This window comes from Enhydra lutris, unplaced genomic scaffold, assembly GCF_002288905.1.
Source record: "Enhydra lutris kenyoni isolate GAN:26980312 unplaced genomic scaffold, ASM228890v2 scaffoldscaffold2, whole genome shotgun sequence".
NCBI classification, from domain to species: Eukaryota; Metazoa; Chordata; class Mammalia; order Carnivora; family Mustelidae; genus Enhydra; species Enhydra lutris.
Genome location: NW_019154086.1, coordinates 29,159,435 through 29,182,960, shown reverse-complemented (window position 1 = coordinate 29,182,960; position 23,526 = coordinate 29,159,435). Strand labels below are relative to the sequence as shown.

At 35.0% G+C, this 23,526-nt stretch overlaps 1 protein-coding gene across 3 annotated transcripts in view; it reads right to left on the bottom strand.

The window, feature by feature from the left end:
• Nucleotides 1-22,535, bottom strand: part of LOC111148174 (intraflagellar transport 80) — a 117,131-nt gene extending 94,596 nt beyond the window's left edge. For 2 of the 3 annotated variants that reach the window (XM_022504634.1, XM_022504644.1), the window contains exons 1-5: nucleotides 14,652-14,673; nucleotides 13,394-13,476; nucleotides 10,754-10,975; nucleotides 1,717-1,827; nucleotides 160-228 (exon numbers count right to left, since the gene is read on the bottom strand). In XM_022504634.1, the coding sequence (XP_022360342.1) occupies nucleotides 160-228; nucleotides 1,717-1,827; nucleotides 10,754-10,975; nucleotides 13,394-13,430 (439 nt within the window). In that variant the 5' untranslated portion in view covers nucleotides 13,431-13,476; nucleotides 14,652-14,673. Of the gene's footprint in view, nucleotides 1-159; nucleotides 229-1,716; nucleotides 1,828-10,753; nucleotides 10,976-13,393; nucleotides 13,477-14,651; nucleotides 14,674-22,442 lie in introns of those variants that run through there. The other variant, XM_022504625.1, reaches the window with a different exon arrangement.
• Between the last annotated feature and the right edge of the window lie 991 nt (nucleotides 22,536-23,526).

Here is a 23,526-nt window from a genome sequence, read left to right as displayed (position 1 = left end):
GCTCATGCTCTCTCTCACTCCCTCTCAAATAAATAAATAAAATCTTAAAAAAAAAAAAAAAAGAGATTTCAGGCTTTGAACCTTACCTAAATCAGTCTTAGGAACTATAATAGTCTTTAAAGGAACTATTAAGATATCTTAATTGATTAATATACGTACCTTGCTGAGCCAAAGTTGATCTCAGCATCCCAGTCTTTGACCAGATTTTTATTTGTCCATCTTCTCCAACTATAAAGAGAAAAATAATTGATATTTTTATCTATAGGAAATAAATTTAAACATTAAATTTGCATAGAAAAATCAGTTTATCTACACTAATACATATTTAAAATTCAGACACAATTTATTCATTAAATAACAGTGCTTCATAACTGTAAAATTTAATTGAAATTACTTTGAAAAAATTTTATCAGATTCTCCTAACTTCCATGTCAAAAATTTTTATTTTTTCCTTTAATCTTAGGAGATTTGTGAGTATATTATTCAACTAATGCTTTCATTTTCACTGAAATCTCCATCCTAGAATTCTAAGAAAAGTGCTTTCATTGCAATAAGAAGAGTTGCAGGCAAATTCCAGTGAGTTGGGGACTGAATGGAGTGAAGTAGTAGACTTTTCTTTTGAACAACTTGCTTAAAAGAAGAAAGAAAGAATTCTCTAGAGAGAATCATTTGTTAAAGGCAGGATTTTTATTTCATTTCTTCTCAATTTTCAAGATGGATGACATCTGGACATATTTATATGCTGAAAAAGAAACCACTGGAAAAGGACAAGTTAAAAAAATAGGCAGGAGAGGAAACAATTCACTGAACAAAGCCCTAAAGAAAGTCCAGAGGATAGGTTGGTGGTTTGATTACATATCCGTAAAATATTGTTATTCCTCCTTTTGAAAGGTGGAGCTTAATTTCTCTTCTTTGGGCTACATTTAGTGACTTGCTTCTAATAGGATATGGTTGAAATGATGGAGTATGACTTTCAAGGGTGGGTCCTAAAATATATTGTACCTACCATTTTTCTCTCTCGGATCACTCCCTTATGAAGCCTGCAATTATGTTGTTAGACCATTCAAGCAGCCCTATGGAGAAGCCCTTGTAAGAACCAAGGCCTCCTGCCAACAGTCAGAGAGGAACTAAGATCTCTTGCCAAGAGCATATGAGTGAGCCATCTTGGAAGCAGAACCTCCAACCCCAATCAAGTCTTCACACGACTGCAGCCCTATCCAACGTCTTGAGTCTGAGACAGAACCAGCCAGCTAAATTAAATTGTTCCCTGATCTACAGAAACTATAAGATAATACATGTTTATTATGTTAAGCCATTACCTTTTGGGGTAATTTGTTAGACATCATTAGATAGCTAATAGCATAGATGAAGATGAAAATGCTTATGAGAATAGGGCAGGAGATGGGAGAGTGAAGGAATGGGGATAAAGGTCAATTAAACATTTTGAATTTTAACATGTTAAGGAATTACAACTTTTATTTACCCCATAAGTGACCATTTCAAAAGCCTTGACAAAAATATTGTCTGTAAGTCATATATGAAATCTAGTAAAATGACATTCTGAATTATAACATTATCTAGAAGCCTAGTTCAATGCTGTGCCAATTATTTGCTCTTGGACAATGAAAGACACTATTACTAAAGAAAATATTCTGATTCTGTGAAAATTTTTCTTTAAACAGTTCATTTAAAACATCATTTTTGCAGACAACGTACCTGTAACTAATGCTGTTCCTTCATAATTCCATCTTCCTGCAAGAACTGCTCCACAGTGAGCTTCTACACTTTTTTCCACTCTTCCTAACTTAGAAATCAGATGAAATTTACCTAAAAGAAATTAAACTTGAGAAATCTATTTGAATTTATTCAATCAATAAATATCTCTTAAACAGGTACCTTCTCCTAGACTAGTTAGCACAGTGCTAGGCACTGGAGACATAAGGACAAATAATATTCCTACTCAAATAATTGTTTGCTCCCAAAGAAAAATAATATTCCTACTCAAATAATCGTTTGATCCCAAAGAAAAAACAAATCTATTGGAAAATAGGCACAAAAATGAAATTATAAAACACTGAAACAAGAGATGTAATAGAAGTATTACATGATGGTATGATAGATGAGAGGGACAATAGAACTCCACTGGGATATGGTCAAAGGGGCCAAGAGAAATGTTAAGAAAACCTTCTAATTAAGCAGAGTTTTGTAGCCTTGCTTTTTTTTTTTTTTTTTTTTTTGCAGGCTATAGAAAAGCTGGAAAAGGTATAGAAGACAGGAACCAGGACAGTCAAAAGGTGTTAAAAAATAAACTGAAGCAGGGGCACTGGTGTGGCTCAGTCTGTTAAGTATCTGACTCTTGATTTCAGCTCAGGTCATGATCTCAGGGCAATAAGATCCGGCTCCATGTTGGGCATGGAGTCTGTTAAGATTCTCCCTCTCTTCCCCTCCTCCCCACCTCTCCTATTAAAAATATATATAAAAAACAAAAAATATATATATTTTTTCTCCTTCCCTCTGCCCCTCCCCTCTTCTCTCTATAAAAATTAAAAATTAAAAAAAAATAAACTGAGGCCTGACAAAAAATTTTAAGAGTTTGAGCAAAAATCTTCCAAATGGGTTGCACTAAGCCAAAAGTGGTAAAGAATGTTTCACCAACAGGAGCTGAGGCAGAGACTTTTATAGAGCAAAGGTAGAAACAAAGTGAGGAAATTATAGATTGGCTTTAGCCTATGGCTTAGTTGGCTGTTTGTGACTGGTTATCCTTAGGTTTTAATTTCAAAACCTTGACGTGTTTACAGGCATATTTTGGTTTGCTCATGCTGGCCGAAGGCATAGGACCACCTCTGTTTAATGGCCTTGTTGTTTACTTAATTTGACAATCAATAATTCCAAATTTTAAAATACTTGCCTCATACGATTTTACACTGTGCCAGGCACTAGCTAGACCAAAAGGAGCAGGCTACCTGATTGCTATTCTCAAAAAGTTCACACATATATAGGTAAAAAGCACAACTTTTTAAACTTACAACTTTAAAGTACCTAAGAAATATCAAGGGACAAATCAACTGTGCAAAGAATAAAGTGTTACAGAAAGCAGAGTAAAAGGGGTGCCCACGTGGCTCCATCAGTGCCTTCAACTTGAGTAATGATCTCAGGATCTTCAGAATGAACCCTGCATGGGGCTCCCTGCTCAGCGGGGAGCCTGCTTCTCCCTCTGCCTGCCACTCCCCCTGCTTGTGCTCTCTCTTGCTGACAAATAAATAAATAAATAAATATCTTTTTTAAAAAAAGCTGAGAGCAGATCATGAAATAATATGGGTTTGAATAATCATGAAATCTAGTAATACATAGCTCATAATAATTAATTAAGTACAGTAAAATTAGAAATTTCCCACAAATCAATCGATCATCAGTAATCTATCTGTCTTACAGTAAAAAAAATCACGTGGCTAATCAAATTTTGGCGTCAGAGAATTTACTTTGAATACACTTTTAACTGAAGACTTTTCCAGACTGTCGTAATATTAACAATTCACTAAAAATATATCTAAGTCAGGGGCACCTGGGTGGCTCTGTAGGTGAAGTGTTTGCCTCCGTCTCAGGTGATGATCCCGGGGTCCTGCAATCAAGGCCTCTGACGGGCTCTCTGCTCAGTGTGGGGGCATATACTTCTGGCTCTGCCTCCCTCTGCTCATGCTCTCTCTCTCAAATAAATGAATAAAATCTTAAAGTAAATAACTATATATCTATATATCTAAGTCAGATGCTTGAGATGGCTTTAAGACATTTCTCTGGGAGACTCGAATACAGATGGCTTTGAAACATTTAACACCTAGCACCCTGTGCTTACTTCACTAACCATCTACCCATTCTTACCAACAAAGTAATTCCGTCTTTTTTACACTGTGAGCATTATTTGCAGCTCTGTTACAGCATTTTTTTTACTGGGCTGTGATCTCTATCAGGGCAGGGGGCCATGTCTTAGTCATATTTTTATTTGCAGTAGTGCTTTTACATAATCAGCACTTGTTAAATTTGACCAACTGGGTAACCATCTCCTAACTTGAAAAAAAAGACTACACTGACATTCTTTTTTTTTTTTTTTTTTTTTTCTTCTCATTCCATCTAATAGCTTTCTTTTCTCACCATTCATTTTTTAGGCCTAAAATAAGCTACCCTTTTCCTTCATCTAACTACCCACTAGCAGCAACTACTTTCCCCCATACCTTTCCTTTTAACTTTTTATTTATTGCTAGGTCATTTTTGAATGAAATAAAATTACTTTAAATTCAACTGTTATTATTCTCTTCATTGAACTAACTTGAAATTAACTGGGATATGCTTTTTTTATCAGTTGCTTTACAGAGAAAATGTAAGGGGGAAAAATCTCAAAAGAGGAAACTGTAAAGATGACATACAGTAAGTGGAAAGCTAATCCTGTGGTCATTGTTTACTTTATTGAGGTCTGTTCTCACTAAATGTTAGCACATTGCCTAACACAGAATATCCACGTAATAAACATAATTGCATATAATTGCATATATATAATATATATTATATTGCATATAAACTGTTGCATATAATGCATGAATCTATCACCAAAGAGATTAACCAAATATCTCTTAAACCAGAAATGAAGGATCCAGAAATTTCCTTTCAATCTAGTCCATATTTGAGAAATTTTATGTATTTAGATTATTGATATTTCTTATCCTAAAATATCTAATACTGATTTTCTGACAAGTGCTAAAATTATTCTTGCTTCCTATGACCTCACATAGGAAGATATATACTGGGACAACTAGGGTCAGCTCTTTGCATTGATTTGGCACTCAATAAATCTTTGGCCTTTGTATTTTGTCTGATTACAGATTACAAGAATAGCACACCCAGAATAAACCAAAAATATAAAACTATATATATATATATCAAATATTTTTATATTTTATTTAAAAAAATTTTTTTAAAGTAGGATCCACACCCAATGCGGGGCTTGAACCCAGGACCCTGAGATCAAGAGTCACAAGCTCTACTGACTGAGCCAGCCAGGTGCCCCCACATAACAAATATTTTTAAGCCCATAATGATCCATTTAACTATTTTCTTTCTTTTCTCCAAATTTTCTATAATCTTCTAAAAATGCAAGACCCAAATACAGATCAATTTATTTCTAATTATTTGCTAGGGCTGGGGTAGAGAAGAGAATATAATCAATATGGTTATATTAATTATTAATTTATTGGACAAAAAAGCAGATTTGGATATTTAAATCCTAAGGTGAAAAATTAACCTTTTGCTCATTTAAAAAAAACAACAACTTTTTAAAAAGAGAGATATGTTATAAAAGAGAAAAAGAACAGAGGAAACATTAAAATTATATAAAACACATTTCTTAAAGTTAGAAATGCCTTAGCAGATGTCCGTGGAAACATGAAAGGGCTCAGAATAGGGTGTTAGGAAAAAGGACACACGAGCACTTTTGCAGACTGCTTAATAGCAGAAATGATTTGGCAGATGGTTGCAAAAAGCCAGAGATCTATAACCAACCACCAACTTATGATAAAAGAAATGAACACACAAATTCTTTTTAAAGTGGGATTTTAAAATAGACATATTAAGAAAATAAGAGAATTATTTTAAGATAATCTAATACAATGTATTTTAAAAAATCATCTTTCAGTAAATATGATTTAAGGAGTATTTAACAGTTTTACAGAAGATTTTATACCAGAAGTCCCCTAATGTATTTTACATAATTCAATTATTTTTTAAATGTAAATCTTTTAATACATTGTCAAATATCTTTTCTAAAAAGTAGTATACAGCTGCATGAAATATTCAAAAAGTAATGTTGGAGAGAATTATTGGTAAGACAAGACACTTGGCAAAAGTCTGCCTTATACATTTAAGGACTACCACCAGATCTCAGGGATCTCTTTTGGAATGTTACCACTACACAGGAGAGGGAGGGGGTATGATGAAAAAACACTGGGAGAGAAAGAAGAACTCCAAAATTGCAACCCTTCTCTGCCAACACTGGGGGAGAAAAATCAAGAGGAGAAAGTTGGTGGCAACTAGAAAAGAGAAACTCCTGAGCAGTAAATTAAATTTTGAAGAAAAAAATTTTTTAAATTGAGTTAACATCATACAAAATGAAAAAGTCCTAGAGATCTGCTGTACAAATATTGTGCTTATAGTTAACAATACCACACTGTATATTTAAAAACTTGTTAATAGGGCAGATCTCATGTTATGTATTTTTTTAACCAGAATAGTATTAAGTATTGGGTTAACAAATAATATAGCTCTGATACATAAAATAACTTCAAATGTTATTTTATCTGACAGAAAAGCCCTTGACTACCTCCCATTGACAGCAACTTTCTTCTTTCTTGAACCTTTCTTTTTCATTTCTGGATGCTTTTTTCTATCTTATCCTTCCATTTCTTTTCTTCGATCTAATATACTTTTCCCTCTTTTATAAACCCCGATACTCCTCATTCTAGCTTAAAAGAAAATACTCAAATATTCTGTTTTGGTTCTCACATCTTCCCACATCTAGCTGTGGCATGTAATGTTATTTGTTTTATTAATAGAGTGACCCTAAAAATAAAACTGAACATTATAGTTTCTGAAGAGTCATAATATATTTATACTTATAGATTTATATAAATCTCACAAATTTATCTTTTAAGTTACATTTTTACATTAAAATATTTCCCTCGCAGAAAGTGTTTTCTCTAACACCAATTTGAAATAGAGACTCAAGCAATTATTCTTTAGTTGAGTGTAATTAAGTGATCTTAATTCAGAGAGACACTCAGACAACAAAAATTATCAAGACTAATTTTATTTATTTATTTATTATATTTATTATTTATTTATTATATTTATTGTCCATATTCATCAGATAGAAAGTTAATTCTTATATACTACTGAGTTTAAAAAGGAAAATGCAAATAAAATATATAGTATATCACCTTCTGTGAAATACAAAAGGTGAAGTGAGAAAATATGCATGTATCTGTTTACTTTGCCAAAAGAAACACAGGAAGGATAAACCAGAACCAAAGAGATTGTTTATCTACAGGGAGTAAACAGAAATAAGCTGTATAGGATTGGGTAGGTAGGAATAGTGACATTGCTCTGAGTATGCTTTTTTTTTTTTTTTAAGATTTTATTTATTCATTTGAGAAAGAGAGACCCAGAGAGAGAGAGAGCGTGAGCAGTGGAGACAGGCAGAGGTTGAGGGAGAAGCAGACTCCCTGCTGAGCTGGGAGCCCCGTGTGGGGCTCGATCCCGGAACCTTGGGATCATAATCCGAGCCCAAGGCAGATGCTTAACCATCTGAGCCAGCCAGGCGCCCCTGAGTATGCTTTTTTAATATACTTTTGTCTTTGTATTTTGTCTATGGTTTTTAATATAATTTTGTCTTTAATATAGTTTTGTCATGTTACTATTTTACATATTCAGAAGATAATCAAATCAACAAGGATGGGGGACAATGGAAACCTTAAGTAGAAAACACAAATAATACATTTAACTGTGAATAACGTAACAGTTAAGGAAGGGGAAATGCAAGTAACTTTTGAACACAGGACTTTAACTCCAAATATTCAGTATAAAGATCAAAACAAAAGTAAACAAATATTAAACTCTAGTTTTTTGCAGTAGTATAGATTAGCCATTCTGAAACAACTTACTTTGTATTGCAGAATTGAGCAAGTGAGCAAATATATTTGAGAATAATGGGAGCCAGGCTCACTCACTGTTTCCAAATATGGAAAAAAGAAAGACTGGAATTAACCCTGTAATGTTGAATTGGTGGCATCAGAATGAACTCATGATTTTTAGTATGGAAAGGAAGGAAGGAGAAGTGGAAGAAAGAAAAGGAAAGAAAAGAAAACAGAGGGAAGGACAGGAGAAAGAGAAAAAGAAATAGCTGTAAATATGTATGTTCTTTAATATACATTTATATTCCATTTCTTAGCTCTCTTAAAGGACCTTGAAGCAAACACACCTCATTGAAAGGAGCTTGCTAGCATTCTCATATTGTTTTTAAAATACCAGAAAGCACCAAGAAAAGAATAGATCTCCTTGGAGAAATGGATAATTTGGGGGGCTGGATTGGGAAAGTGCAAGGTAAGACTGAACATCTTGTGCCAGCAAAGCAGTGCTCAAAAAATGATGAGGAAACATTATCCCACCCACCCACCCCCAAAAATTCATAGGAGTTGGCTTAATGGGGCTCCACTAGACAAAGCTGAGACAATTTTCACAACAAAATAAAAAAATTACAGAAATAAAATAATCTATGAGTCTAATCTGACGTAAGTAAACAAATAAATGGGTAGGAAAAGAGAGGCTCTTCCGTGCAGCAGAATACCAACTAATCAATATGGAAGGAATCATGGAATTTAAAAAAAAAATCACCATTTGGCAACCATGTGAATAATAAATGATTCAGCCGAATATCAACAATAGATGCTAAAATAGTAGGTGGAATTTTAAGGAGGAAGAGAATATTTTTACATAGCCTGAAAGTATTTGTTCACAAATTATTTATTAAAACGTAAAAATAGTAACTTCACAGTGGATTACTTTAGTGAATACAACCTTTCAAAGTAATCAAAGTTAACATCACCAATAATTGATCAAGCCAACATCGTGAACCTCGCAATCTGATGCCCTAATTAGTGCTGCTAAAAGCTGTGTACACTGAATCTAATTATAAGAAAGTATCATACAAACACAAATTGAGGGACATTCTATAAAGAAAAAACAGATCTGTATTCTTCAAACCTATTAGGATCATAAAAGAAAGACTGAGGAAACTATACTAAAGGAGGTTAGAGAGATATGACAAAAGCAGTGCGTTATTCTGTACCAGAAAAAAACAAATTTCTATAAAAGATGTTATTAGGGCCCTTGTTAAAATTTGAATATTAACTGTATATTCAATTTAACATCAATATTAAATTTCCTGATTTTGACCAATGTCCTGTGATTATATAACAGAAAATCCTCACCCTTGAGAAGTGCACTGAAGTATTTATGGTAAAAGGGGCATGTTGCAGGTCTATAAATGATCCTTAAAAACTTAGGGGAAAAAAAGTATGTGTATGTGTGTATGTGCGTGTATATGTGTAGTGAGGTGGGGGAGAGAGAGGGAGAAAGCCAATGATAAAGTATATGGGACAAAATGTTAACAGGAAATGAATTTGGATAAAGGATACACAGGAGTTATTTCTACAATTCTTACAACCTTTCTGCAAATGTGAAATTATATCAAAGTTAAAAGTTTTTTGTTTTTTTTTTTTAAAGTCAACCCTTCATTTTAACATTTTAATGTTAAAATGAAGGGTTGACTTTAAATACTTAGGGGAAAAAAAGTATGTGTGTGTGTGTATGTGCGTGTATATTCTAGCAATGGTTCAGAGTCAATCTTCTAAGTCCAATTACTTTCACACAATATCTCATTTAATCAAGATTCAGAAAAATAAGGTTAAAAAAAAAAACCATCCTAAGTTCTGTCTGTAAAAGAAGTGAAATCTGATTTGATACTTTGTCATAACATCCCTTCCCTGTTCTTGTTACAAAAGCCCTCTTCTCTTTCTTTCCTTTTCCACGGTGGCCTGAGGCCAGTCGTGTTCAGTCAATCAGTGTCCTATTCCCATGACTACAGTGATTTTTTCATTAGCACAGGACACAAGTTTCCCTAGGACTCTCCTGCAACTGGTCTGCGAGAGATACTGAGGAAGCACTCTCTGCTGACATTTCTTCTCTACGGATGAGCCTTGAGCTACTGGCTGCCATCATGCTCACCTTGTAGGGAGAACCCATCTAAGAGATGATGAGAACAGGGGCCTAATTGAAGCTGTGCTTGAAGATCCACCCCTAGAGTTAGGTGAACCAAAAACTCCATCTGTGCATAAGTTAGTCAAGTTAAGTTTCCATTACTTTTGATGAATGTATTTTTAATTGACAAAGTAGGTAAAGTGTAATACAGACAAAAGCAATTCAAGTTATTTCAATGAAAATAAAAACATTTCCTCAAAAAGTAGGAAAATCATGCTTTTTACTCACCAGTAATAAAGCTACAGTCAAATTAAACAAAACTCCAACTCTGTTGAGTGGAAATTAACATGTAACAGAAAATAAAGACAATATTAGGGGCGCCTGGGTGGCTCAGTCGGTTAAGCGTTTGCCTTGGGCTTAGGTCGTGATCCTGGGGTCCTGGGATTGAGTCCCACATTGGGCTCCCTGCTCACCGTGGAGTCTGCTTCTCCCTCTGCCCTTCCCCCTCTGCTCATGATCTCTCACACTTTCTTTCAAATAAATAAATAAAATCTTTAAAAAAAAGAAAAGAAAGATAATATTAAATAGCTTATTAAATGTTGCATTGTGCCCATATTTTTTGTGTGTGTCCATATTTTTTTAGTGTGTTTGTTATAAAGTTAAATTCAAAACCAAAACTGATAACAGCTTAACAACTACTTTCAGTGAGATCACAGAAAAAGTAAAGCTGAAAGCTCAGATCAAATCCCATGATATGCCAGCTTTACTTTCTCCCATGACAACAGTTTTATAGCCTATACACAAAGCAAATGACTACAAAGAATATGGATTAAATGTGTAGACAGAGGTATGCAGATCTACAAATATCAGCTCTGTAAAACAACTAAAAGCATAAGTCACACTAATATGTCTTTTAAATACAAAGATGAGCATACAACATTTATTAAAAACTTACCATCAGAACTTGTGAGGACAAAGCTTTCTGCTTGAGTTTGTTTCTTTATGCCTAAACTTTTTGGAAACCAGTGAAGATCTATTGGGTAAATATCATCAGGAAGCTTTACTATTTGACTTGTTTCACTGGTCAACAAGTTCCACTTCACTATCTGGTGATCATCACTACATGAATACAGTTCTTCAGCCGTAGTCCAGCCCACACAGCTTACTAATTCTTGATGTGTCACCATGTTAAGGAGACACACAAAAACCTTAAATCATAATAAAATAATTTGCAGATGCAGATTATAGGAAAAAGATAAAATAGAGTCAAATGTTTCAAGTTTCTAAATACATTTTCATTTCATGACTTTCATATTTTTTCCATATAAAGGAAAATAAGCATCTATCAAGATAATTGCAAGAAAAATGGAAAGCAAGAACCCACATGCCAAAAGAGGAAAAAAAGAAAGATCTGACAACATGAAAAATTTTAAATTTTGTTACAAAAGATTCCATAAATAAGGCCAGAATATACACAAAGACATTTAACAGATCAAAAGGTATGAAAGGATATACACTAAACTGTTGGGGGACAGGTGAGAATAATGAACTGTAATTTTTAAATCTATATAGATCTATATCATATTAGAAGAAATATGTATTATTTTGATAAGTTAAAAAATTCAAGTGTTAAAAGAAGACCGAAATCTAACAATAAAATACCTGCTTAAATCACATATTATAACAATTTACCTAGAAAAAAACCTACAGCCTACCTGCCAAAATAAAATCTTACCAAACTTTTTGACATTAAACCCAGGAAACAATTCAATTATAATTTACTGCACCTACATGATGCAAAGCACTGGATAAGATATGAACCCTAAAATTCCTACTTTATTTAACCCATTTTTTCAGTCTCTGATTTATCAGGAGGATTTCTATAAATTGAGGTGCTCAAGTAGCCCTCTGTTCCTCCATCAGAACAGGCTGCTTACCCTAGCATAACTGTGTATATAGAGAAGGCATTTCAGTTTGTCATTTAAGAGAAACCTTTCTCTTTCGTATATCTGGGTATCTGTATTACCAGATCATTCCTAGTTGGGTTATTTGTTCTCTTGCTATTTTTGTATAATCCTCTTATCTCCTCCTCTTCTCACTAGTGCTTTTTATTGGCTTTTCCGAACAATCAATAAACTCCAAGGAAAAAGAAACAATGTGCTATAATTATTCTGGAATGTTCTAAGATTTAATACTTCAAAATGACAGAGTAAGCAAATAACCAAAAGGTAAAAGAGAAATTATAGGAAGATCTTTAGAGTCTTCAAAAATAGATAACAAAGTAGCATTGGAATATTCAACATATAATCTAAACAAAAGGACCTGGATATCACGAGACCATTACTGAAAAAACTGTTCCAATATAATTGCTATGGTCTAAATAATGTTAGGTAAAACGTAACATTAGGAAGGGAGAATGTTAGATAAAACCAAGAAAGGAAGAAAATACACAAAAACAGCACACCATTCCAAAACAAAAACATTAAGTTTATCCTTGTATACATTGCTGTAAGTGCACATCAGATGTGTGTGATAGATCTTCAGCCTAACAGGTCAACTAAGAATACAGGAGAAATGAGGGGACTGACAGATTCAGAAAGTTTAAAAAACTGTTATACTTCAACTTGAAAAGGTAAAAGCAGACTACAGACAGATTCAAAATCTGTAAGACTGTATATGGCATGAACTCTTGAGAGAACACTTTGAAAAGACAGTAAAAAGGATTTAAGGAGAAATCAAAGGAATTCTATTTCACTCAATAGGTTAAATAAGCAGGATAGTATAAATTTTAAAAATTTGATCAAATATCTAAACAGTGCTTTGCTATCTCTGATGAAGGACCACATTTTTCTCTATTTCAAATCTGTATCTTATAAGATAAAATAAAAATTAATTATTAGAAAAATGATCTTATATTTGGGTGTTATGATGTCAAATTGCTGTAAGAATTTACCTCTTACTTTCTAATTTCTGTACTTATCCTTTCACAGACCTGTAATAGTCTACAGTTGATTCTTATAGAAGCACTAATCTAAATAACTAGGGATGAAGGTAGAGAGACCTGTCATATCCTCTGATACATATAATTGGGTATTCCTGCTAACACAATATAGAGTCATGCATTTGAGAAAATATTTATAATCACTACCTTCCCACATGAAATAATAAAGGTCTCACTGCTCAGATTTCCCCGGCTTATCCTCCACTTTATCATGAGTATGAAGAAACAGAGCAAAACTCAGTGAAAACATACTAAATCACACTAGCAAAGAAGTTACTTGGTAAAAAAAAAAAAAAAAAAAAAAAAAGCCACTCTTTAGGATCCTACTAGACTAAACAAAAACTGTGTTTTATGCACTTAAGCACAGTACTTAAATACAGTAAGAAAAATGTCAATAATAATTTGAAAGTAAGATTTAGAGCAAATAGTTTGCTTTGGAAAATTACTTGTCATGATCTCAAATATTTCAAAAATAATTTAGCTAAATTACCATTAAAAGAATGAAAAGAAAATCCACTCTATAACTAGAATACAAAATAGGAAACTTTTAACAATAGATGACCACAATAAGGTTTATAAGTATCAAAAGGATATGTTTTGGTTCTTTTAAAAGAGATATCTTCAGTCTCATGTCTCCACTTTCAGCAAAATTTTAAAATGCAATTTGATTGTATTCACTGTAAAAATAAAAGTTGGGGGAAAATATAAAATCTGTATTAAAAACAAACACATGTACACAAAAAATAAAAGCAAACAAAACATTTTAGCACTCTTAGGACACCAAAACACCTTTAATACTGTTGGCATCAAATACATGGAAAGAAGAAGAAAACTAGTCAGTATACTAATCCTGCCAAGGAGTGACTGGAAGCCTTGGGTGGGACTCCAGAGGTCCTCTACAACCTGCCTGAACAGTATACAAGTACAGACCACCACTAATTCTGAGCGGGTAAATAATTTCCAAAAGCTGTCCTAGGGCCAAATCAAAAGACTCTGTAAACTGGGAACCCCTTAATGGCAGATCATTATTGGTCCTATTGAATGGTACATTAGAATAAATTCCTAAGGTCTAATCAAGGGATCAAGGCCTTAATTTTAATGGCTTCAATTCTGGAGCCCACATGTGACTATTATGACATCATCAATCTGAGGTTTACATTTTGTTGGAGATAGATACACTGACCAACAGTTATGGTTGTCACAGTAGCAATGAGAAAAATAAGTGAGTTATTTAAGAAAGAGGTAATAAATCTCTTACAAAAGTTATATAAAAATTGCAATGATAATTTGCCAAATAAAAATATAGAAAAAGAATAATACTCCCTCAAATAATCTTGTCATCACAAGATAAAAATCAAATGGAATTTCCTCAAAAAATTAAAAATAGAACTACCCTATAATCCAGAAGCACCCTACTGGGTATTTACCCAAAGAATACAAAAACACTAATTCAAAAGGAAATATGTACCACTGTGTTCATTGTACCATTATTTACAATAGCCGAATTATGGAAGCAGCCCAAGTGTAAATTGACAGATAGATAAAGAGGTGGTGTATGTATGTGTGTGTATAATGAAGTATTAATCATCCACAAAAAAGAATGAATTCTTGCCATTTGCAACAACATGGATGGAACTACACAGTATTATGCTAAGTGAAGTAAGTCAGAGAAAGACAAGTACCATATGATCTCACTCATATGTGGAACTTAAGAAACGAAGCAAACAAAGGGGAAAAAAGAGACAGAGAGACAAACCAAGAAACAGATTCTTAACTATAAAGAACAAACTGGTGATTATGAGGGGCGGGGTTGTGTGTGAAATAGGTGATGAGGATTAAAGAGTACACTTACCGTGATGACCAATGAGTAATGTACAGAATTGTTGAATCACTGTATTGTATACCTGAAATTAACATAACCCTGCATGTTAACTATACTGGAATGAAAATAAGAAACTTAAAAATATATATATAAATTGGAACACCTGGTGGTTCACTCAGTTAAGCACCTTTTTTTTTTTTTTTTTTTTTTTTTAAGACTTAATGTATTTGAGAGTCAGAAAGAAGCAGACTCTCCGCTGAGCAGGGAGCCCAATGTGGGACTTGATCCCAGTACTCCAGGATCATGACCTGAGCCTAAGGCATTTGCTTAACCAATTGAACCCCCCAGGAGCTCCAGAATCTGACTCTGGATTTCAGCTCAAGTAATGATCTCAGGGTCCTGAGATCCAGCTCCAGGTGGATTTCCAAGCTCAGTGGGGAATCTGCTTGAGATTCTCTCCTTTTCCCTCTGCCCCTTCCCCTCTCTGAAACTCCCCCACCACTCATGCATGTACACATGCACACTCTCTCTCTAAATAAATAAATAAATAAATATTTTTTTTTAAATTACTCTTAGGCACCAGGGAGTTCAGCTGGTTAGCAGCCAATTCTTGATTTTGGTTCAGATCATGATCTCAGGGTCCTGGGATTGAACCTAGGGTCAGGCTCCCCACTCAGTGGAAGTCTGCTTGTCTCCCCTCCCTCTGCTCACTCTCTCGCAAGTAAATAAATCTTTTTAAAAATTTTCTAAAAATAAATTACTCATATATATATTTATAACTCATATATTTATTTATAGAAACAAGAAAATTGCTAAATTGTCTAAACCTAATTTATAGTTACAGAATTCTTTCTGAGTAATATCACTAACTTAAAAAGAAAAAAACAAATGAAAGTGTAATTAAAGGAAAAAATATCTCTTTGCCCAGTAGAAAATTACTGCTAACTACATCAAAGGAGCTGCTGAGTACAGATAAGTATTCAGTGGACCTCCCTTAGATAATTTCTCATTCTCCCAAATCCAAGAAGACTTTTAGATCAGCAAAGTGCTAAATACAGCTGTATTTCAAAGCACTTTTTTCACTTATTCTGCTCATTAATTTGTTAGATTGGGTAGGGGTGGGGACTGTTAAAACCACAGGAAAAAATCTTAAGATTTATGGTCAACCAACATGCAACTAGGGTCAGAAACACTTATTTTCCAGTTAGTTCACTTAGGGAGATTTCTGTCCTTCTTCAAAAGTATGAATCTATGTATAGTAGCCAGACCAAGAATATGCTCTCTCTGAGGCACACCTTCCAGGGCTTACTTTTTGGTCTTTGGGAGCACCTTCAGCACCTTTCTCAAAACTCCTTCCTCCTTTCCATCAGAACTTTTCCTAATTATAGGGGAGGAAAAGAGCAAAAGTACTTACAAAATCCTGCTTTTTTCCCCACAATGATTCAAATTCACCAAGCTTATAAGGATTTTAAAACAATAAAGGCAGACAAATTGGTGCTTCTGGAAATGACAACACAATAGATAAGAAAATACATGTAAAATCTGAATATACAATTGCAATCAGAAACTTAAAAGATCTTTGGCAAAGGCATGATGGATCCTACATCAAAATACCTCAAATTGTTGAAAATCATGACAATTAGGAATAATTCCTCACCAAAGAAATTATAATCCCATGTAAATAGTAAAGGCAGTATGGTTTTGATAAGAAAGGTATCTGCAACCATTCAGAAACCTGGTGCCAAGGCATCAGAGCAAGGCATTCCAACACTGGGAAGATTCTCCCTTGCTCAGAAAGATATTCTATCCTATTTAGCTGAGATCATCTGCATGAAGGATATGTGCATTCTAATATGAGACTGGATAGTAGAGTAAGGGAAAAGAAGTATTAGAGCATTGCCAATTTGAGGAAGTATAAAGCTTCCTGAGGACTGCATTGAGGCTTTTTTTCCACCCAAAGCCATGGTCATCAAAGCTGATCAGTCAGTAGTATTTGGGGAGAGGGAGTGGCTGAGGTGGGGGAGATAATAGTAAGAAAATCTCTACAGTATAGCTAACTTGATCTACTCTGCAATTTTATATGAGAAAATGATGGGAGTAACTATGCCTTTACCCCTAAAAATCACTGATAAGTTGTTTTTGGTCTAGTATAGGTCAACATTTTTGGGGCTTAAGAAGAAAAAATGGAAGGGATTCCTGGGTGGCTCAGTTGGTTAAGCATCTGCCCTCACCTCAGGTCATGATCCCAGAGTCCTGGGATCAAGTCCCGCATTGGGCTCCTTGCGCAAATGGGAGCCTGCTTCTCCCTCTCTCTCTGCCTGCCACTCTCCCTGCTTGTGCTCTTTCTCTCTGTCAAATAAACAAATAAAATCTTTAAAAAAAAAAAAAACTAAACTAAAATTCAGATTGGAGTTTTAAGTTTTATTTAATTATGTGTCAATTATATCAGATTTTGAGAGAGAATGTAGACATTGGTAATGATAAGGTAGGTTAAGATTGTGAAAGTGCGGGGTGCCTGGGTGGCTCGGTGGGTTAAGCCTCTGCCTTCAGCTCAGGTCATGATCTCAGGGTCCTGGGATCAAGCCCCACATTGGGCTCTCTGCTTGGCAGGGAGCCTGCTTCCCCCAGTCTCTCTCTGCCTGCCTCTCTGCCTACTTGTGGTCTCAGTCTCTCTCTCTCTCTGTCAAATAAATAAATAAAATCTTTAAAAAGAAAAAAAAAAAAAGACTGTGAAAGTGGGTATATGAGGCCAAGGAGCTAAGAGGCCAGGGAATGGAGTGGAATGATTTGTGGATATGAAATCACTGAGAATAATGACAATAATAGTAGTAGAGGATAAAGACAGCTAGGTGCTCAAATATTCATTGAGGAAAAACTGCAGAGATCTGCAACTGACTACAAAAAGGATAGAGAATGGTTTAATCTGGTAGGACTTGTTTAAAGGGACTAGGGAATTATAAATAGAAAGAGAAAAAGAATCCATTATCCAGATACATCAGTGAGAAATAAGGCCTTTTGACACATGGGATCCTGGGAGGCAAACAGCCTCCACTTGAAGGGGCCATGGGAAAAGCAATTTCCTTAAGAAACAACAAGATTTAAGTTAGACTACCAAGGTAAAGGGACCATTCAGAGTAAAGGCTGAGAATGCAGATTTGGCCAATAACATACTGTGAGTTCCAAAAGGTAGAATGGTAGGATTTATGGGGAGGAGTTAAGAGTTTGGGACAGATGGTAGAAAATGGTAGAAATGGCGGGCTGTCCTCCAATATTCATTCATCCCTCCTTCTGTGATAGAGAAATCTGAATTTTTGCTGTACACCGGCCACCTAGAATAAAACTGTTTCCCAGCTGCCCTCAAACCTAGATGTGGCCACACAGGGTATTAACAATTCTGATACCCATGTGGAGATGGTACATCATCATCAACCTAGTGGCCCAATCTGGGATTTACATTCTGTGGTTAACCACAACAACAATACGAAAAGTAAATGATTTTCCTAAGGAAGCCATTTTATTAACTCTTACAAAAGTTTTAGAAATCACAACATAATTGACAAATAAAAACTTGAAAAATAAGAGTAACACTCTCCATGCTATGTCATCAAGGCCATGTATACAACAGTAACAAGATAGAAAGAGCCAAGATTCTTGACCTTGTGGAGAGTCCTATCAGTTTTTACCACCTTTTCTGTGACAGAAAATAAAGTTTTATCATGTGTAAATTACCATCATCAACATATAAGCCCAGTAACGAACTAACCTAGGGAATTAAGAGTCTTGAATGCGGAGATTGAGGTAAACATAGATAAAAGGCATGCTGGAATAGTCCCAGTGGTCTCACAAGGGAGGGTGGATAATCAATTTAAATTGCAGCCATCTTCCTGGAACTGGTCTCTAAGGCAGTTTGCAGTGTTGATGCAGTTTTGTAAGGGAGGAAGAGGCAATCTCCCTAAGAGTACATGGAACTCTGCGGGATTCCTTTTCAATCTACTGGGGTGTTAGGCTTTACTTCAATGGGCAGTTTAGGAAGGGAAAGGAACTGCAGAGTTACAGAGGGAATAAATTTCACCAACTTCTTGTCCTAATTTTCCCAGCCTTAAACTCTGGGCTCCGTTCTTGTACCTCCTCTATATTTACCCTACTGCCATGGTGGTATCACCCAGTTTCATGGCTTAATATCAATTCAAACATATTGACTGCATAGTGACAATTTCCAATTTCATATCTCCAGTTCAGACCTCTCCACTGAACCTGATTTTTTATCTGTTTATTTGACAACTTATCTGAATGTCTAACAAACATCTCAAACTTGAGATCCAGATGAAACCGCTGATCATTCCTCTAAACGCTCCTCTCACGGCCTTACCAATCTCAGTAAATGGTAATTCCTCTCTTGTGGTTGCACAGGCCTAGAATTAGAATTAGAATTATCACTGACTCTTCACTCACATCCCAACTCCAACTTTTAAAAATCAAAACTTTTACACTCTATCTTCAGAATATCTGATTTTTGCCACCCCCACTGTTATGATCCCAGTTTAAGGTGCTATCATTTGTTGGCTTGGATATAATAGCCTCTTAATTGGCCTCTAACCCCTCATCATCTATACTTACCATAGCAGCCAAAGTGACTGTTTTAAAATAGATCATAGCACTTCTCTGCTCAAAACACTACAATGACTTCCTATCTCACTCAAAGTTAAAACAAAGTTCTTGCAACAGTGTTCAAAGCTTTTCTTAATCTGGACTCCTCTACTGTAATGGTTAATTTTATGTGTCAACCTGGCTACACAACAGTGCCCAATTATTTGGGCTAATCTAAATGTTGCTATAAATGTATTTTTTAGAAGTGATTAACATTTATAATCAGTCAACTTAGAGTAAAGCAGATTTCCCTGCATAATGTGAGTGGCCTCCATCTAATCAGCTGAAGGCCTTATGAGGAAAGACCACTATTTCCTCAAGAAGGAATTCTGCCTCCAGACTGCAACACAGAAATTTTGCCCAAGTTTCTATTTTTTGGACTCAAGACTACAACATCAACTCTTCTTCTCTGGAGAGCCCTAATATATCCTAATATTCTCTGATCCTACCTGATTCCTCTCTCTCTCTTCACTCAAACTGCTCCAAACACACAAACCTCTTCTTTTTCTAACATACTAAGAATGCTCCTGCCTCAGGGCCTTTGAACTTATATTCTTTGACTGAAGTCCCTGCCCCTAGGTAGCTGCATGGCTTACTCCTTTTCCCTCCTTTTCCCTCCTTTATATCTCTCCCCCCAATCACCTTCTCAGTGAAGCCTTCCCTGTACACCCTATTTAAGGCCAACTGCCATACTATGCATTTTACTTACTGTTCCCTTTCTAAAATGTAAGCTTCCTAAGTGCAAGAACTTTTGTCTATTTTGTCCATTCCTATATTCTCTGCATCTAGAACCATCCTTGCATACTCTAAAATGGAATCAGCAGCATAGGTCATAAGGGTAGAAGTTAAAATCATATAACTGTACATATTAAGCTATTTAAGAGTAGAGATTAAACGATGAAATAGAATAGTAGCTATAAAGGCCTTTTTAACTAGGGTAAACTCCAGTATGTTTGGGGACAAAAGAGAAGGAATCAGTGGAGAGGGATAGATTGGCAATACTATAGAAGCAGAAAATAACTAAGACAACACAGTCATCCATGAAGTCACTTGATCAAGGGCACATATAAATTAACAGTTCACAGAAACATAAGTACAGATGGTAGGTGGGCAATCAAAAACATAAAACAATGCATAGCCTCAATTATAATTAAAGAAATGAAAACTAAAACAACTAGATACCATTTTTCTGTTATCAGAGTGGTTAAAGGCAAAATACTCAGAACTCAGTGCTAGCATATGGAGAAACAGAAACACATACATTACTGAAGAACAGGTAAATTACTGCTAATGGTCATTTATTCTTGTTCTCTACCCCAAACATTTGACTGGTTTTCCTATACTTGGGTAATCCCCTATCTTACGAGTCCTTTTCTCATTATAAGAAACATTATTTCCTCTCTCGCCTTCCTTATAGCTAGACAGAGTAAGTACTCTAGGCTCTGCCAATCTGACACATCTGTGCTAAACTTTGTTAGAAGCTACGATTCAATGGAAGTATTGTATAAGAAATCTAGCCTGGGAAGAATCGCTAGTCATAGGAATTTATCACATACATATAAATGTACATCAAGATATATATGCAACTACATACACCTGTTTATTACAGAACTCTGTATACTTCTATCAAAAACGAAGTTTAAATGTTCATCATGGATTACACACTTAGCTTGTGGATATATGTGTTTATAATGTGGAAAAAATTAGAACCAAAAAACTAGAATTCAGAACTGATTTTGAGAATTTGACTTACCATTATGCTAAATGAAATAATCCAGTTAGCATCCAAAAGGACAAATACTGTATATTCGACTTATATGAAGTACTACAGTAGTCAAATTCATAGAGACAGAAAGTAGAGTGGTGGTTGCCAGGGGCTGGGGGCAGGGAGGAGGAAGAATGGGGAGTTATTCTCTAATGGCTACGGAGTTTCAGTTCTGCAAGATGAAAAGAGTTCTGTAGATAGATGGTGATGATAGTATAACAATATTAATGTACTTAATGCCACTGAACTATACACTTAAAAATGGTTAAATGGTTTACAAAAAAAGAAAAAAAAAGAATTAGATTTAAGAATTAAAACTAAGAGGGACACCTGGTTGGCTCAGTCAGTTGAGCATCTAACTCTTGATTTCGGCTCAAGTCATGATCTTAGGGTCATGAAACGGGGGCCAGAGCTAGTTTCTGGGCTTAGAGCAGCATCTACTTGATATTATCTCCCTCTCCGTCTCCCTTTGTTCCTCCCCCTGCTTGTACTCTCTCTTTCTCTCTCTCAAATAAATAAATACATAACAAAAAAAAATCTTATTTAGAAAAAGAATTAAAATTAAGAGGTAGAAGCACTACAAGATGAGAAAAATTTTAGGCAGGAAAGAGGGAAGGCATAACATCAATTTATAGATAAGAAATAGCAGATAAGCCTCAGGAGTGAACAAGAATGTGAAGAATAGATAAGTCACAAGAGCTAAATCATCAGTACATTTATACCAAGTTCTGGGTCATTTGCATACTGGCTAGCCCTTGGGTATTGATATTAAAATGAATGGTTTGCTTATGACTATCCAAGGCCCTATTTTTAAAAGTGCAACTTTTATGTACAGTTTTCTAAATGGATAGTTCTGATCAGATTCCTGTGATTCTTTCCCAGGAGAGTATGGAGGGAGAGAAAGGAAGGCAGATCTTTTTACTCAAGTTGCCTTGTCATAAAATCACTTGCAGACTAGAGGTAGGATCTCTTGCATGTCAGAGAAGAGCGAGGCAGGCGCACCATTTCCAGAGACAGATTCAGAGACATAATAAGCAAAGAAAATAGGCTTGCAAATGGCCATACAGTTCAATTACTGAAGATCTTTAACCCCCATCCCATTCCAATGCCTCTATGCATTTGCTAAAGTATATGTATATACTGCAGTATTTACATTTCCCTGCAGTTCTAACCATGATTATATCTAGATATTGCCAACCAGACTTTTAATATTATTCTTGTTTGCTGTATCTGTAAACCTTTTACAGTATGGCCTAATAAATTCTAGCCAGTAAACCATGAGATTCTCAAATCTCAAATACGTAGTCATGTTTAATTCATCCTTTTAATTCATCAGCTAGGATAAAAGAATCACATTCAACAATATGCCAGAGTGCTGTGCAACTACCTAGAAAATGAGATGGGAGTACCTGGGTGGGTCATTGGGTTAAGCAGCTGCCTTTGCCTCAGATCATGATTGCCAGGGTCCTGGGATGAAGTCCTGTATTGGGCTCACTGCTCAGAGGGGTGCCTGCTTCTCTTCCCTCTGTTTGCCGTTAACCCTGCTTGTGCTCTGTCAAATAAACAAGTTTTTAAAAAATAAATAAAAATTTAAAATGAGGCGAATCTGTGTGTGTTGAATCTGTATGTACTCATATAGAAAGAGGTGTATAATGCTAAATGACAAAAGCAAAGTTCATGGCAGTATAATATAACACAATCCTTTTTGTGTAAACAAAAAGGACTATATTTAAGCTAGAAGATTCTAAAAGATTTTTCTGGGAAGATATGCAAGACAATGGAGACCTTTGTGAGGGTAGGTGCACTGGGATGAGAAGGGAAGGTTTTAATTATCATTTTAGGTTTCTGTACCATTTGAAAATTTTACTATGTTCATAGTATTTTACTTATCTATACATTTGTATGTTTAGTACAGGATTATCTGAGTGATAAGACTGTGGCCCAGTTTTGTTGTCTTCTTTATGCATTTCTGCATTTGAAAAAAAACTAATGTTAATTTTCTCATAGGATCACCATTCTCATTCCCTTCAGTCTCTACTGCACTTCACCCCTTTTTATTGAAACTTTTACCTACTGATCTTCCAGATACTGTATTGTTTTCTTCCTTATATAAACTATGTCTAATAATATCTATTTCACAGGTTGGTTATAATTAAATGTATGTAAAATGTCCAATGAAGTACCTGAAACATAGTAAAAATTACATAACTGTTAGCTATTCATAGTTGAAAATTGGTGTTTTTTGTCACTCTTCCTAGCTACAAAGAATTTTTCTCTTTGGAACACCCACTTCCCCACTTTTAGCCCATGTGGCTTCAATGAAGCCAGCATGAAAGAGACTTAAGCCAATTAGAACATTCCATTCCCTTTGCAGAGACTGTTTCACAGGTGGCCCACGACATTTATTCAAATAAATGATGGGGAAGAAAAACTTCCCTTTTTCTCAAGACAATTTAGATTAGGTTTTCTGTCACCTATAATCTAGAATCCATC